The 17,841-nt window shown below is 37.9% G+C and overlaps 1 protein-coding gene across 1 annotated transcript in view; it reads left to right on the plus strand.

Moving 5' to 3' along the window:
* The window catches only part of zdhhc17 (zDHHC palmitoyltransferase 17), a 20,662-nt gene continuing 2,821 nt past the window's right edge, over positions 1-17,841 (plus strand). The window contains exons 1-16 of the mRNA XM_084111179.1: positions 1-111; positions 6,328-6,431; positions 6,654-6,776; positions 7,104-7,181; positions 8,373-8,517; positions 9,992-10,056; positions 10,156-10,318; positions 10,395-10,520; positions 11,008-11,150; positions 11,258-11,358; positions 14,908-15,032; positions 15,152-15,214; positions 15,360-15,453; positions 15,711-15,794; positions 15,961-16,118; positions 16,850-16,944. Of these exons, the coding sequence (XP_083967305.1) occupies positions 49-111; positions 6,328-6,431; positions 6,654-6,776; positions 7,104-7,181; positions 8,373-8,517; positions 9,992-10,056; positions 10,156-10,318; positions 10,395-10,520; positions 11,008-11,150; positions 11,258-11,358; positions 14,908-15,032; positions 15,152-15,214; positions 15,360-15,453; positions 15,711-15,794; positions 15,961-16,118; positions 16,850-16,944 (1,730 nt within the window). The 5' untranslated portion in view covers positions 1-48. The remainder of the gene's footprint in view (positions 112-6,327; positions 6,432-6,653; positions 6,777-7,103; positions 7,182-8,372; positions 8,518-9,991; positions 10,057-10,155; positions 10,319-10,394; positions 10,521-11,007; positions 11,151-11,257; positions 11,359-14,907; positions 15,033-15,151; positions 15,215-15,359; positions 15,454-15,710; positions 15,795-15,960; positions 16,119-16,849; positions 16,945-17,841) is intronic.

Below are 17,841 nucleotides of genomic sequence, written 5' to 3' on the forward strand. Positions count from 1 at the left end.
GCCCCCTAAATGTTTTTCCCGTGATGCTCCGCGTGGTCGAGCAGCAAGATGGCGGACGCTCTGGACGAATTTGAGAAAGAAGCTGGATGCGTCCCGATCCTCCATCCCGAGGTAAAAAATACAGCGTATATCCAGCTGCATCACAGCAGCAATCCTAAACGAAGCCGAAGTGATTTCACGTCCAGTAAAAGCGCTATTTCTACTGTTAACTTCTCACAATGAAGGAGAGGGGCTGAATCCCCCCCACTGCTGCGTAATAGCATTGCTGCTAACGTTAGCCTTTCATATCCATAGATTTTATTTTTGTTTTTCGCTTCATCGCACGTCTAATCACACGTTTTAAGGCAGGGGTGCTTTATTTATTCCATATTGTGCAATGACAAACGTGACATGACGGTATTATAGAAGTATTCCCAGTGTGTTGTGCTGCGTTTGCATCTAAATGACAGACACCATTCACAAACATCATCATCATTTGCATCCATTTACCTTCAGATTTGAACATTAATTTGGGCATTTTTTTATCAGAAAAAAGATTTGTCTGTCTGAATCTTTTTGACTGTATTTTTGGTGTTTATTTCGCAAATGTGACAGATTTGCTTCAGAGCTGTCATTGTTGTGAGTTATTTGCAGGCTCGTAAATTTCATAAATATATTCATTAATAAATGCTATTATTTGAGATTTGCATGTTTGTATAATGATTCATTTGTGACTTTGCATTAACAGGCGAGTTTCACATGAAAGAACTATAGTCATATATGTGCATTAGTAGTATTCCTGACAGCTTGCTCATATGAGACCTCCTGCTGTGAATTATTCATGCTCAAGCAGACTGACCATACAGCTGATCACACACACACACACACACACACACACACACACATGTAGTCTCAGTGAGTGGCAACTGGCTTAAAGTCATACTAACACACGCTGACCTGTTGGTCTCAGCAGACCTAAGCTATTCTTTTTATTGCAATGTTTATAATTATATATTTGACCGGTTTCACAGAAAGCTTAATCTTAGTCCCAGATTAAAATGCATGTTTGAGCTGTCTTCACTGAAAACAACTTGTTTCTTATATCATATGCACTGATATATCTTAAAATATGTCAGGGTCATTGTTTTGTGTCAAGATGCACATCAGTAATATTTTTTTTTCTAAGGCATGTTGAAAAAAAGCTACTTAAATGCCCTAATTGAACTAAGGCCTAATCCTGGCTTAATCTAAACCCTGTCTGTGAAACCAGGCCATAATGTATTAATATTATAGGTTATTAATAATTAGTGGTCGACCGATATGGGTTTTGAAATGACCAATGCTTATGCTGATATCTGTAGAGCAGGGTTGCAAAGGCATAGTGCATAATAAAATTGTAATAACAGAAGTGCAAAGAATGCTTATTTTACAAATATTATGTCTTTGTAATCTTTAGTGTGTTTGCTGTGTGTGCCCTGGTGTTCAGTGGGATGAGCTGGTTGATTTAGAGGCTAGAACATGAAACCATGATAGAGGTGGTGTTTTGCATGTGGCTGTTCAAGAGAAAGAAATAGATTAGCTGTCCTCAAGATTTGGCTTGTGATGCATCATCAAAAGGTTATTATCATGTGAGGAATTGTTCTCTTTTGCTGATTTAAAAAGAAAAACACAGCAAATATAAAAATAATTCTGTTTAAAATAAATAATAAACTCTTATCTCAGTGACTGGACTGAAAATCCCAGCAGAACAGAAAGAAACCCCTCTGCTATGAAAGACACAGTCTGTGCATTTGTCTTTAGTTAATCAGTGCTGTTAACCAGTGGGAAGTCGACAGGGTCCAGTTGTCACCTGGGTGGACGGCAGTCATATAGTGAAGAGCCAGCCATCTGTTCCTTACAGTCACCCATCAGACCTGAGGTTTCCTCTCAGATGATGCTCAGAGGGCTCAACGGGAAGGTGTGTGTCTGCTTTAGTCAGAAGTGTGTCACAAATATAGTTTTGTGGCATTTCATTTTTCTGCTGTTCCGTTTCCCGTTTCTGCATTGTGGGTGGGATTTCATTTGTGTGAAATGTGAAATCACACTACAAACAAGAAGTTACTAACTCTGAGTTAAGTTGTAAAAAAAAATTAAAAAAAATCCTTATGTTAATCCTGAGATGAAAATTAAAAGCAGGATGGATTCTGATTGGCTGTCAATGCTTTTATTCTTCATAATCTGAAAAAAAAAAAAAAAAACGCTCTGAAAGTGATTTTAACGATTTGGTTTAACCGTGTTGTTATCGTTACAGTTGTGGTGTGGACTGCTATTCTTTAACAATTTTATAACTATATCTGTATTATTATTATTGTAATTGGTGTGAATGGGCCTTTACTGTGATGCATAGCTGTGGCATTGCCTTGACTGTGTGAATATAATTTCATAATGGCTGTTGACGGTCAGTCCAGACATGTTTTTATGGACACTGACATGAACTAAAGATAGAAATGGCAGCGCAATTAACCGCATTAACAGAAGCTGTTGATAAAGCACACGCTCTCCAGAGCAAGATCTTAAGCTGCCACAAAATGTTTCATTTTTTTACTCCCATTTGGACATAGATCGGAATTTGTTGCATACGTGTAAACACCAAAATTAGATTTATTTTCTTTTAACTTATCCATGCTGGCAAATAATCAACGTGAATTATATAAATCATTTTAGCATGGCCATTCAAAACCCGAGGGCCAACCATGTTGCACAGTAAAGGAATCATCACAGACTCATTTTGTGCGGGGATTACACAGATATCGGATACCAGTCGTGTCTAAAGTGAGTGTAAACGGACTGGGACAAAAAAATCTGATGATATGGTCAAGAGATCAGATCTGCACATTAAGAATTGCAGTGTAAACGCAGCCTAAATGTCTTCCTGTACACTGTAAAAAGTGAACAGTTGGATCAACTTAAAAAAATTACTTCAATTGGTAACACCTAAAGAAATTAAGTTTTCTCAACTTAAATGATCACGTTTTATCGTGAAAAACGTGATAATTTAAGTTGAGAAAACGTCATTTCTTTAGGTGTTACCAATTGAAGTAATTTTTTTAAGTTGATCCAATTTTCACTTTTTACAGTGTAATAGGAAGCCAAGCATCTCAGTGTGTGTCACATGGTCTCACAGATGCTGTAAGCACTTGTTTCCTCACTGGCAGGAGGAACATTAGGCCCGTATTGAATTAGACCAACTGTTCTGAAACCAGGCACAAAAATATTGAATGAAACAACCAAACTCCTTTCTACAGGCCTGCCGGTGCTGCTAAATCTCCCAACTGCTCGCTTTATCAGAGTCGCTCTGTTTGGTGGTCTGAACTGGTGGCATGTCTAGCATAGCATTATTGCTTTTGCTAATTCTACATGTGATATAACAGGAGTGTGCTTTCAGATTGATCACTGTGAATTAAGAAGGATCTGAGACGTTCAGCTCAGGATTGCTCATGAGATCTGTTTCTCTGATCTCTAATGGAATATAGAAACCTGTATTAACACTAATGCTGTGCGTATGAGTAATAGATGTGGATTAAGTGCACATCTGCTAGCGGTTCAGCCCACCCTGCTGTAAGGTCACTATTACCATGGCATTACCATGGTTTTGAAAGAAATGGCATACTGTACTGACAATATGTATATATTTAAAATATAATGTGAATAGTGGTTGAACGATATATCGGCATGGCTGATATATCAGCAGATATTTGGCATTTAATTCATTTTCAATCAATCCAATAAGTTTTTCTTAAAATCCTTTATATACATATTCATGTCATCTGTCACTGTGTGTAAAGTTTGAGGTTTTTTTAATCAAGTTAAAACTTTTTTTTCCATATTGATTCGTTTAACAATTATTTCTAATCTAACATCTAAATTTAATTGCAGCAATTAAAGCAAATTAAATAGTGTAATATCATTAATATTGGCCGTCATCGGCCATCAAAAATAATGTTTAAAACATTGTCATATTACCTTAGTACATTTACATTTTATTTTGGTGAGTGGCATCCAGTTATCATAATGAAAATAATGCTTTTGTTAAAATTAGTCTTTTTTTTTTAATCTCTCGATTCAATTGTGAGTCAAGTAAAGGTTCAAATTCGTGGTTATTGCCTCTGGTTCATTTGTTGAGCGCACTGCATTATTGGAAATGCGGTGTGCATCATTCAGTAAAGACAATATTTATTTACCATAGTCAAATCGTAGTTAGTTATACATTCAATATATTTTTTGACTTATTTCATTTTTCCAGCTGCTTTATGCTTGGTGGCTGTATATTGTGATGGATTTACTCAGTACTTGTACAATGCACTTACTGTTGGACTGACCTCTGACCTTTTGGAGAGCCGTTTAGAAATGAAGATTTGACTCGGATGTTAATTTATATCCCGTTCACGCAGATTCCCTCGTTCTGGATGCTTTGCTGTAGGGAAACTGTGGCGTTCAGATCATCTCACTAGGGTTTCCTCTGGAAGTGTGGGGTCATGTGACTGCTCACTGAATCTTTGTGTTGATCAAATGAGTGTCAGATCAGCCTTCCATACAGAGACTGAATACATGTCCAGTGTTATGAAGGTAATAATTACAGACCCACATGGAGAGACAGGGCTTCATATTTAGTGTTTGTGGGTGCAAGTGTGCAGGTTCTTGCTGGAAGCGTGATTGTGCTGATAAAACACAAGGCTTTATCACTGACCTGTGTTTCTCTGTCCAGCTGGTTACGCTTCACTAATGGATTTGTTTAGTGCTCCATATAGAAGACTTTTATTTTAGGGATTAAATGCTACCAATTATGAATGCATACGGTCATCTTTATATGTGAATCTCTGGCTAGTGTGTGTGTGTCTCATCTCTGCTGAGCTGGCATCTCTCTCTCTCTCTCTCTCTCTCTCACACACACACACACAGAGACACACACACTCACACAGAGACACACTCACACAGAGACACACTCACACAGAGACACACTCACACAGAGACACACACACTCACACAGAGACACACTCACACAGAGACACACACACACACACACACACACACACACACACAGAGGGAGCTCGGTGTGTTTGCCAGGACTCCCCTGTGTCCTGTGGGTGTTTTCTGTTTGCTCTTTGCATCTGTTTCAAGCTTTTGTTAGAATGCATCTCATTTGACTGTTTTTACACATCTAATTAAAATTTCTGGTGTGTAAAACTGTAAACTGTGTTTTTCTGAAGAGTAACGACTAGTCTGATATTATATTGACGATTTTTCCTATGATTGTGGTTTATAATTAGAAAGTTAGTATAGGCCTAGTATTTGGTTATTATTTTGGTTTAAAACGAAAGGTTTTATATACATAGATTTTTTGTTGTTGTTGTTGTCACATTTTATTTTTGGATTTGCATGTTAATTCAGAGAGACAATCATCTGTGATTGGGGCTAAAAATCTGAATTTATAAAGTAGACAATGATATAAAAAAAGGGGCAGGGCTGCAGTAGTTGAGTTATCTCTGAGCACTGGAAATACAAGAAAAAATATGTAATAGAATTAATAAATAATAATAAAAAATGTTTCTGGAAAGGTGTATAGGATAAAGATAAAGGTTCGGGTCAAAATGGCTCGGGTCATTTCTGGGGTTTCTATCGGACATCAGCATCCCTTGGGCATTTAATACAATAGACAGAGACCCTCCCCACCAATCAATAGAGCCGAAGCTTCTGGACATCTGCTGGTCATCAAACGCCCCCTGACCTGTGAGCCAGTCTGAGGGGTATTAGTCTAATTATAATGTTCAACAAAGTTTCTTAAACAAAAACAGGTCAGAAAGATTTTCTGCTTTGTTGCTGATATTATGATATGAGTATTAAACAGACTGTTTTTACTGCTGTACTTTTAAGATGATGCATAAATAGCAGTTTGTTATGATTAGCTAACGTCAGCATGGACTGGAAAGGGCTTTATGTGTAAATGTGGGCGGTCATGTTAATATGCTAATAGGAGAGCTGATCAATTAATCAGTTTTTATTTTATTTTTTTACAACTTTTTAACAACATAATTACGTTTCTACTTCCATTTGCATTGTCACTCAACACATCAAACTCCTATTTCAAAATAGCAAGAAAGTCCTGTTTTCCAGGATACGGCCCTTTTAAAAGCACCTTTCAGTTTTATTTCAGCAGTGTGTGTGTGTGTGTGTTTGAGTGAGATATCAGAGATGTCACCATGGAGACTGACCGTATATAAAACACGTCGTGTCCAAAATCCTCTGTGTCATCCTTCTATCGGTTTGCTCTAGAGATGATAGAGATGAACTGACTATGTTTCTCTCCCACAGGAAATTAAATCCCAGACTCACTATAACCATGGCTACAGCGAGAGCGTTAGCCGCAAGAGCCACGTGGACGACTACAGCACTTGGGACATCGTCAAAGCCACCCAGTGAGTCCACACACACACACACACACACATCCATCTACGCAAATATCCCTTGCCCAGAAACATCTAGATATATAAATAATCATCCAAAAGACATCAATTGAGCCGCCTGGTTCTGTCCTGTTTTGGTATTGTGAGTGAACGCAAAACACTGTACATTTGTTTTTGTGTTTGTACTATTCAGGGATGAAATTATTGTGTAATTTGAGCTGTTTGTGTGTTCAGGTATGGCATATTCGAGCGCTGCCGTGAGCTGGTGGATGCCGGATATGACGTGCGTCAGCCGGATAAAGAAAATGTCACACTCCTGCATTGGGCGGCAATTAACAACCGCATAGACTTGGTCAAGTACGTATCTGTGTGTGTATACACATTCCCCTTCCTTTTCTGGATCTGAGGATTTTCCTAGCTAGTATTTCCCTCCCGTTATTAAGACACCACATACACAGAGGAATAGATAGAGTTATTACTCTCAGCATTCAGACGAGCAAAGAAGAACAACCTATTTCCATTATAGGTGTGTGTGTGCAGATCTTAATGAGAGCCTGCTCTGTCGCAGTCATTCATTTTACGCTGCTCTCTTTTGTAACAGACATTTAGCTGTATGATAAAGCCTAGATGTCTCACTTCAGAAGTCCACTCATCTCCTGAATGCTGTCTGTCTGCTCTTCATAGGCATTACATATCTAAAGGTGCCATAGTTGACCAGCTGGGAGGAGATCTCAACTCTACGCCACTACACTGGGCTACAAGGTGACTTATTGAAGAACAAACACTATATACTGCTAACTATTTATCAAACTATTTAATAATATACTAAAATATTGTTGAACTTTCTGGTTCATTCATCAGACTGGACATGGAAGCTCAACTTGAGCACATTCAGTGCTGTGTTATTGTTCACTTAATCTAAATTAAAAGCATTTTCTGTAAGGGAAATAAAGCTGAAATAAAATATAAATGTTTGATGATAGACTTAAACTTTAGAAAAGTAGAAATGTTGCCTTTGTAACTAACTGAAATTAAAGTTTAAAGGGTTAGTTTACCCCAAAATTAAAAAATCATCATGTTGTTCCAAACCCGTAAGACTTTCACTCATCATTGAAACACAAAATGAAGATATTTTAATTAAATCAGGCAGATTTCTGTCCTCCGTTGACAGCGACGCAACTACCTCTTTGACACAAAGTGCATAAAGAGATCGTAAAACAAATCCATTTGAATCGAGTGGTTTAGTCCAAATTTGCAGAAGAGACAGTATCGCTTTATATGATTAGCAGATTTATTTTAGGCTTTTATTCACATATAAGCTTTCATCAACTCACACATCAGTTATGGCGAAAATTTGGACTAAACCGCTCAATTTATATGGATTCGTTTTACAATCTCTTTATTTAACTTTTTGAAGTGTCAATTGCGTAGCTGTCAGTGGAGGGACAGAAATCACTCAATTTCATCAAAAAGATCTTCATTTGTGTTTTGAAGATGAACAAAAGTCTTACGAAAGTCTTTGGAACGACATGAGGGTGAGTAATTAATGACTTTTATTTTTATTTTTGGGTGAACTACCCTTTAAGTTGAATTATTAAATTAAATACAAAAACGAATAAAAGTTGAAATAAAAGTTAAAGCTAACTAGATAAAAATAAAAGGACAAAAGCACATTATATTACTATAAATTAAACTAAAATTAAAATGAACTGAAAATATAAAAAGCTAATTCAAAATATATTTAAAAAATACTATAATAGTATATTTATACTAAAGAGCATAAGAGCATAAGATTTGTTGTATACTGCAGATTTCATATAAATTGGTAGGTCATGGAGGTATTAAATTCATACTGTGCATACTGTAATGTAGAGTGTGTGATGTTTTATTAATTCACATCATAAAGCACAGGGTTAGTCTGTGAATGACCCTCGTCAGCTCTCTCTCGTTCAGACAGGGCCATCTCTCCATGGTGGTGCAGTTAATGAAGTATGGTGCGGATCCGTCTCTCATCGATGGGGAGGGTTGCAGTTGTGTGCACCTGGCCGCTCAGTTTGGACACACCTCTATTGTGGCTTACCTCATCGCCAAGGGACAGGTACGCTTGTTTATATAAAGCCTTCTCATAAAACGTTCTGTGTGACGCTGGTCTCATCAAAACCAAAGCCCGTCAGAATACCTGTGATTAATTTGTAGCTATTGTTACATACAGCCTGTGCCGGCCTATGCAACAGAGAGGGGAGACCACGCGGATTATTTGATTTCAAAAATATATTTATTAAAGATAAAGAATGAGCAACTTAAAGTAAATAAAGTCAGTGTAAGTGTTAAACTTAAGAAACGAAAACATATGCAATCAGGGTGTATGAAGTGTCTTGCAAAAGGAAACAAAATCAGCAAAACGGTGCAGGAGAGAAGGAGAAGCGGCGGCCTCCTTCAACCATGTCTGGAGAGCTTTTAACACCCAGGATACTGGAAACAAACACACGCGGTCCTGGAGCAATCACTCACAACACGCCACACCTGTGCTCCGCTCACCTATAGGGGAGACGTAACAAACAGGCAAACCGCAAAGGAGGAGGAGCTAACAGGTCCGAGACCGTAACACTATTGTGAGCCAATGAGATTTCAGTGTGGGCGGAGCTACCCAGGAAAACATGACGAAAATAAAGTAACCAACGAAATGTCTCATCCAGGGTTCGTCAGTGCTACTGCTACTCATGTGCGTTTGCGATTAAAAAAGATGTGTGCAAAATGTTTTTAGTGTGCGAATAAAGTTTTATGCAATTTAAGGGCAAAGAATAGCCTAAATGGATGTAAGTGTGCATATTTTATCTCCTGCATCTTTTTGGGTCAACATCCAGCAATAGTTAAGCATAAAATAAGAGTCCCAGTGTATTTCGGGCCCGTTTGAGTCATGCATTATGCATAGAGTTTTTCTTCCGGTTGTTATAATTGGTATATTGGTGACAAAATAAACGGAATCTGGCATTTTATTCAATAAACTCTTTGAGCTTCTGTCTGGGTGAACCCATCACAGGAAGGAAAGGCTAAGAACTTTATTTAACACATTTAATATATAGATTTTAGTAATACTGGCACAATAATATGTTAATTAAATATGCACAGTTATATATAGTTTAAAGTAGGCCTATAAATATTTACATGGTTATTAAATACAGTTTGAAGCAGAAATATTTAAGAGCCTAGTTTACTTTTTACATTCTAATAAATGTAATACTTTTGTTATAAATGTCTTCATGCATCCCTTTATTAAGGAAAAACATATGATTTGATAGTTTTTTATTGCGCCCCTCAATGCACTGCTAAATATTTAAAGTTCAGGGAACACGTGCTCCTCGTCACTTAATACTGTTTATTAAAATGTAAAATAATCGATTCATTACATGATACTTATTGTCCTGCTTAGTCCATCTCAGCCTGCAGGGGGCATTTATGACATTTCTGTCCACAGCAGTTTGACCTCTAGGCAAGATATTACATGAACCCATAGCATTTGATCTCAGCCTGATCCTACTTTTATATTTTGTTTTTTATGTGTCGTCCTCCAGGATGTAGATATGATGGATCAGAATGGCATGACCCCTTTGATGTGGGCGGCTTATCGGACGCACAGGTGTGTGTGTGTGTGTGTGTGTGAGCGAGAGGAAATGTTTTCATTTGCCATTGTTAAAATGTAAAGCTAATAGGTGTGATCTTCTGCGTTCTCCCGCAGTGTTGACCCGACACGACTGTTGCTGACGTTTAATGTGTCTGTGAATCTGGGTGATAAATATCATAAGAACACGGCTCTGCACTGGGCGGTTCTGGCTGGAAACACTACGGTCATCAGTCTGCTGCTGGACGCCAATGCTAACGTCGATGCGCAGAACATCAAGGTAAAGTCCAGACGGCCACACCAGCACACTGAAATGATGTGTGTACATGACATCTGATCATATTTGTCGGTGGCAGGGGGAGACGCCGCTGGATCTGGCCAAACAGAGGAAAAATGTGTGGATGATAAATCATCTGCAGGAGGCCAGACAGGCCAAAGGTTACGACAGCCCTTCGTACCTGAAACGACTCAAAATGGACAAGGTAAAGCAACTTGTCCTGTGCAATCACTTGACATTAAGGAGAAGTCAAACTGTAATGAATGTTGAATGAGGCAGGAAAACACAACATGACTTTTACACCAATTTCTGCCCTGATGGACGAGTTGACGCTAGTTGCCAAAAGTCAGTGCCGTTTTTTAACTATGTTTTTTAAGCCTCTGGAGTTAGATTCACAAAAGATTCTTAAGAATAAAATTCAGTTAAAAATATTATTCGGAAATAAAAATATTCTGGGGGCCATTAAAACTCGCTCGCTTATTAAAAGTGCTCGCTTATGATTATTACGTTAATCCGTAGGCAACGCAAACTTTGAGGCATTTGATTTGACCCCATCAGTTTCAGAAAAGAAAAAAAAGAGATTTGAGAGCTTAAAAATGTGAGAATTACACTTAAAAAATGTACTTAACCTGTTTCTTCAGAAGATTTTTGTGAACCTGGCCCCAGACTTTGACTTCTGTGTCTGTTCGCAGGAGTTCAGGCAGAAGGTGATGTTGGGAACTCCGTTCATGGTGATTTGGTTGGTGGGATTTATCGCCGATCTGGACATTGACTCTTGGCTCATCAAGGGTGTGATGTATGCAGCGGTGTGGCTCGTCGTGCAGTTCCTTTCCAAGTATGACGTGCATGCCCTTATAGCCATCTGTAGTGCTGCTCAGGCTCTTAATGCATTCTGATGTGAGTGCGGACCATCATGGCTAATGATTTCGTCTCTGTTTCTAGGTCTTTCTTTGATCACTCCATGCATAGCGCTCTTCCTCTGGGAATCTATATGGCCACTAAGTTCTGGATGTACATCACCTGGTTTTATTGGTTCTGGAACGATATCCTTTTCAGTTGCTCCATTTTCTTCACTTGCTGTGCTGTCAGTTTGATGATCATAATATGGAATGATACAACCTAAATAAGTTGATACAATCCACTTAATCGGAATATTGTATTACAAAAAATTCAGTATTATCCAGAGTGACTTACATAAGCATCCATTTGTCTATTAGAGCGGCACGATCTCGATCTTGATTAAAACACCCACACAATCTTGTTCCTAAATGACAACTCGTCTATTAAACCTTTGACAAGTACGGTCACGGCAAACATTCAAATCTGCGTTGGCGCTGCCGCTGATCCAGAGAGATCCGTTTTCATTTATAGGTTTGAAACAGTATCACTATTTTTGTTACAATAATTCAAATTATCACAGAAATACTGAGATAAAAGATTATGCTTAGAATATAAACAGTGATGTCTACGGTAGCGACCAAAATAGAGCAAATCACATTTTGAAAGTAACTCAACGCGTCAAATAAACATTGTATCAATGACGTCGTTACACCAGTAGGTGGCGACAAGCAACTGTTAAAGATTTATTTTTCTTTGAATCATTCATTCAAGAGATTTGTTAAAAAATGCTGTTTAATGAAACAAGTGAAGTCTTATTCTTTCATCTTTCACCATTCAAACCAATTTTCTTTAAGTAATTGATTCAAATTAATTCAATATTTTTTTAAATATCTTGCAGCTGCTAACATTTTGTCAGAACCTCTAGTAAATTACGTCATTTTGTTTTTCTTTTCAAATTCTTGCAAGAATCGTGATCTCTATTAAAAAAATAATAATAATTTGATTAATAATTTGCACCAGAATCGTGCAGCTCTAATGTGTATCTGTTCATCGGAACGATGAGCATCGGAATAAGAACGCTGACACAGCAGGAAAACCAAACATCTTCGTTTGAAAACATCTTTTTCTGTCTTTGTTGTTTTCCCTGCATGAAACTTAAATCTGGGTCACTGAATTGACCCAGTTTATACGGCTATATCTCACTTTTCGATGTTGAAAGGTCTGAATGTGGTAGAGAAGCTCACAAGACCTTTATTTAAGCATTCTCTTGATGTGATGCACCTAATGAAAGCAACCGAGGATAGAGATGGGAAGTTGAGCAGTGCTTCAGTGTCTGAAATATTTTGTCCGTTTGCACTTTTTTTTTTTTAACAACATAAACCGAGATGAAAATATCTACAATTCACTCACGGTTGTCTGGAGCTGATTTGTTTCAAGTTGTGTGGTGACATTAGGTTGACGCTTCATACTGTGAAACTCGGCAGATGCATCATCTTTGACAGATTTAACATGGATATGGCTATTTTTCCATGGAATCAGGAGTGACTCACACAATAAATGTAGTGGAATTGACACTTTAAGTGATATTGTGTGGGTGGGAGGAGGGCTGGACGGCTTGACAGTATATAGTGTGCAACGCTAGAAATGTCTCGTCAATGTGAGATTATGCTACACTATATATCTGCTAGATATATCTATTGAATTGAGAGAGAGAGAGAGACAAAACAAAAGTTTAGCAAAATAATGCAATTCAAAATATTGAGTATCTTTTGGTTGGTGTCCATCAGTTTTATCAAAAAGGAATATCCAAAAACCAGGCATTTCTACATGGTTATTTAATAAAAAATAAACACTTTTTTTTGTGTTAAATGTCCAGCAAAAACAACATTGTGCTATAAATGGTCACTGTGATTACAATTACTCATACGGTGATATAAGATTCTGTTCATGACGCCCACCGTGGTGTGAGAGAGATCTAGTACAAACAAGAAAGCCGAGTTCTTAACAGCAGGAAAATAGGATTTCTGCCCAAAGCTGAAGCATTTCCTCCTCTTTTGAAGGAACCACTCAAGACGTGACTCATGTCTGGATGTGCTTATTGAGTGAAGCTGCTGAAATGTGCTTTGTGTGGAGTAATGTTTAGTGTGCACAGAACCGCCATGTGTCCAGGTGTGTCTCCAGAGCTCAGGAATAGAAATAATGCACTCAAACCCTGCAGCTCAAATCAGATCAAGAGCTCTGGGTGGATCCGTTTCCCTCTCGCCCTTATCATCCAACAATAGAGCATCTCCTCAGAGGATTGGGCTTTTTTCCTGCTGTAATTGTTGCCCGTGTGCAGCTCAGCTCAACGAAAACACCGACCCACTTACAGAAGAAACAGATTTTCTGCATTTGTGGGTGTCTTTTTAGACGGCATGTCCTTTCATTTTCTCTGGTTGAAGGCACTCGTGTTACATTTCAGATGTCAAACAGGAAATGTTACTTTTTTTGATGGAATAATTCACTGAAATGTTTCAGTCTCAATTCAAAAATTCATATATCAGATTCTTGTGGGATTTTTTTGTAAGATAGAAAGTAATTTTCATGAAATAACTAATCTTGCGACTTTTTATAAGAATCTTGAATTTGCTTAAAGGGATACTCCACTTTTTTTGGAAATAGGCTCATTTTACAACTCCCCCAGAGTTAAACCGTTTTCGAATCCATTCAGCCGAACTCCGGGTCTGGCGGTAGGCTACCACTTTTAGCATAGCTTAGCATAGATCATTGAATCGGACAGGACCATTAGCATCTCTCTCAAAAAAATGACCAAAGAGTTTCGATATTTTTCCTATTTAAAACTTGACTCTTCTGTAGTTACATCGTGTACTAAGACCGACAGAAAATGAAAAGTTGCGATTTTCTAGGCTGATATGGCTAGGAACTATACTCTCATTCCTGCGTAATAATCAGGTAATAATCAAGAAACTTTGCTGCCATACCATGAGTCCAGCAGGTGTAATGATATGACGCAGAGCCTGAAAATAGTCCCCAGCTCGGTAACTTCCAACGTGACCGGGACTAAGTTTGTCTAACCTATTAGACCAATTTTCAGGCACTGCGTCATATCATTACGCCTGCTGGACTCATGGTACGGCAGCAAAGTTTCTTGATTATTACGTTAGTTCCTAGCCATATCAGCCTAGAAAATCGCAACTTTTCATTTTCCGTTGGTCTTAATACACGATGTAACTACAGAAGAGTCAAGTTTTAAATAGGAAAAATATCGAAACTCTTTGGTCATTTTTTTGAGAGAGATGCTAATGGTCCTGTCCGATTCAATGATCTATGCTAAGCTATGCTAAAAGTGGTTCCGCCAGACCCGGAGATCGGCTGAATGGATTCGAAAACGGTAAAACTCAACAGTTTAACTCTGGGGGAGTTGTAAAATGAACCTATTTCCAAAAAAAGTGGAGTATCCCTTTAAAAGCTTCACAAGTTAGATTGACTGACGACTAGTTATTACTCCCACATTCAGTCTTTGTTTTGTGATTGAATCATTCTTTAGAATAGGTTCTTTTCGCTTTAATCATTTGAACCAGTTCACAAATTGGTCTGAACGATACATTCAAATCAGTTTGACTTGAGTTTTGACAATATTTTTTTTTTAAACTTTCATCAAGTAATCACAAACGATCCTGGGAATTCATTGGCCCAAAATATTGCGAGTCCTGTTGTTTGATATTAAATGAAACTTCCTTAACCCTCCACACTTCTCCCGTTTGTCACCATCCACCTGCCGTTCCTGCTCAATAGCCTGGCTCTCTTCTATAACTTTGGCAAGTCCTGGAAGTCTGACCCCGGCATCATCAAAGCATCTGAGGAGCAGAAGAAAAAGGTCAAATCTCTAACTGCAAATGAGTTCATCTAGTAAAGTTCATCCAGAACACCTATGCTTTATGCACAAGAAAGCATCACTTACATTTTCCATTCGTTTCTCTTGTCCTCTCTATTTAGACTATAGTTGAATTGGCAGAAACGGGCTGTCTGGATCTCAGCATATTCTGCAGCACCTGTTTGGTAATTATGACTTTTCCATTCTGCACACAATTGCTAAAACACATTCGTCGTCTCGTGCGTTGGCCGGCTGATAACCCAACAGTCTGATTTGCATTGCAGTTTCCATCGCTCATAAAACACTCATCTTACGACCTGTGCTCCACAGATACGGAAGCCCATCAGATCGAAACACTGCGCCGTGTGCAACCGATGCATCGCCAAGTTTGATCACCACTGCCCTTGGGTAGGCAACTGCGTAGGTGAGTTTTCCAAGTGCAGATTTTCCATCATTTTCCCCACTGGCCTTCACCAACCTCACCGCTCTTCCTCCTGACATTAAAATGAACAGTCACAGATTGCTCAAATGTTCCCCCAGGAAAGTCACTATAGTCAAGAAAGCTGCATCCCGTAATAGAAACCTCATAGTACTAATTTGAGCCAAAGGCAGAATAAGAAAGGGTATGAATCATTCCTTTCATTTGTCTGGTTTTTTTTTTCCCTCATTGTTTGCGGGCAGGAAGTGGAAACCACCGTTACTTCATGGGCTACCTATTCTTCCTGTTGTGTATGATCTGTTGGATGATATACGGATGCATTTGCTGTGAGTACAATTGAGTTTGCATGGTTTTGTACGAACAACGTGACGATAAATGAATATAAACACCTTTCAATTGCTGCTGCTATTGATTTTGCATTAGTAGCATACATATTTATAATCTTGATGCATTGAAAGTTATTTTGGACTTAATACGCCACTGTTTCTGCAGACTGGAGTATTCACTGTGCTACCAGCTACACTAAAGATGGCTTCTGGAACTACATCACGCAGATCGCCACCTGCTCGCCGTGGATGTTCTGGATGTTTCTCAACAGTGTGTTTCACTTCATGTGGGTCGCTGTGCTCATCATGTGCCAGCTCTACCAGGTGAGATACGCTCAAGTCTAGAGAAGACTTCTCATCATTAAGCCCAAAGTATACTTCGGGTTTTTCATGTACACGAGGGTCTGTGTAAAGTGCGCGTGATGCAAATTGCGTCACCAGAATAGTGTGTGTGTTCTGTACTTGCGCCACCTGATTTTTTATGTTCTTTGTAAGCACAGGTCGCACATGCGCATCGCATTTGTTTTGCACTAATCAGTTGTTCCACAAGGTGGCAACACTGATCCGGCCGTTGTTACACAGTAGAAATCTAAACTAAAGAGACAGAACTACAACAAAATACCAGAGACTGCAACAACAAAAGACGCTCGCATTGACAAGTGCTTGTGTGAGGGGGTTATGAGATAGTTCTCTTTTAAACTAAAGTTGTGGCTAAGACATTTTGATTCGTCATAACTTCTGGAGAAAAATACACTGGACAACTTTGAAAACTTTAGTGCATGTGTCGACCGCCTGCGTTTGCACACACTATCAGATAGAGTATACTTTAAAAAAAAAAGCTACACGTTCGACTGTACGCATGCATGCATGCAAAAAAAAAACTAAGTATACTTTGGGCTTTAGACATAATAAATGCTGTCTTTTTTACAGTCTATGGTCTTGACACAAAATCCTATAACATACCTTATGGTCTAATTTTATTCATATGTTGGAACAGGTTTTGTGTGCATTTGTGGTTTGATGTGTATGTTGCTTGTTTGACTGTCTCTTGATAGATCGCTGTTCTGGGCATCACTACAAACGAGCGAATGAACGCAAGAAGATATAAGCACTTTAAAGTTACAGCCACGTCCATCGAGAGCCCTTTCAAGTGAGTCCTTTAAACTCATTTCAGGTTTAGCTGGCAGCAGTTTATCTGTACAGCACTGAACACAGAGGACGATGTCAAATGGTTCATTTGTCAAGCGTATTGATGTTTGCATAGTCAAAATTAATCCAGTCTGTAGAATGTAATCTACAGTATAAGATACCCTTAGTAACTTCAAAAAAAGTTTCTGTTAGTGCTTGTTTAGACGCCAGCAATTTAGAGAAAGATGCCATTAGATTAAATAAATTACCTCAGAAATTATTAATGAATGTGTGTGTAGTTATTAAAAAAGTCTTCCATTATGGGATTGACTTTATATGATGCTAATATCTATAGAAAAAAAGGTGGATGATGGGCGATGTTTTACCAAAATATAATAGTTTAATGATGACAAATCGCTTTGGGTTTGGTTTTTTCAGTACTCATAAACTATTTAACCAAAACTCAAGAAGAAAAAAAGGAAGGAAAAACTGTAGGAAGAATTGGTTTTAAACCAGTTGTTTTTGAAAACTAAAACTATTAAAAACATTTGTTAATTGAAATAAAGCTGAAAAAATATATAAATATTAGATGAGAAAATTAGAATTACTAACTGAAATAATATTAAAGTACTTAGAAATATTTTTAATGAACAGAAACTAATAAAAATGACAAAAGCACATAAAATTACTAAAAAATATTAAACTAAAACGCTAAACTGAAAATATAAAAAAAAGCTAAATCTAAATATTTATATAAAAAATATATTTATATAATTTTTTTCATAATAAAAATAACACTGTTTGGGACACAGCATGATGATTGACTAATGTATATAATCTAAAAAAAATAGTTGAACCTGAGAAATATTCATGAAGGAAGTGTGGTCTGGCAGTTTAGTCAAAACTATGAACTTCTCAA

Source organism: Abramis brama (genome assembly GCF_963993115.1).
Source record: "Abramis brama genome assembly, chromosome: 4".
NCBI classification, from domain to species: domain Eukaryota; kingdom Metazoa; phylum Chordata; class Actinopteri; order Cypriniformes; family Leuciscidae; genus Abramis; species Abramis brama.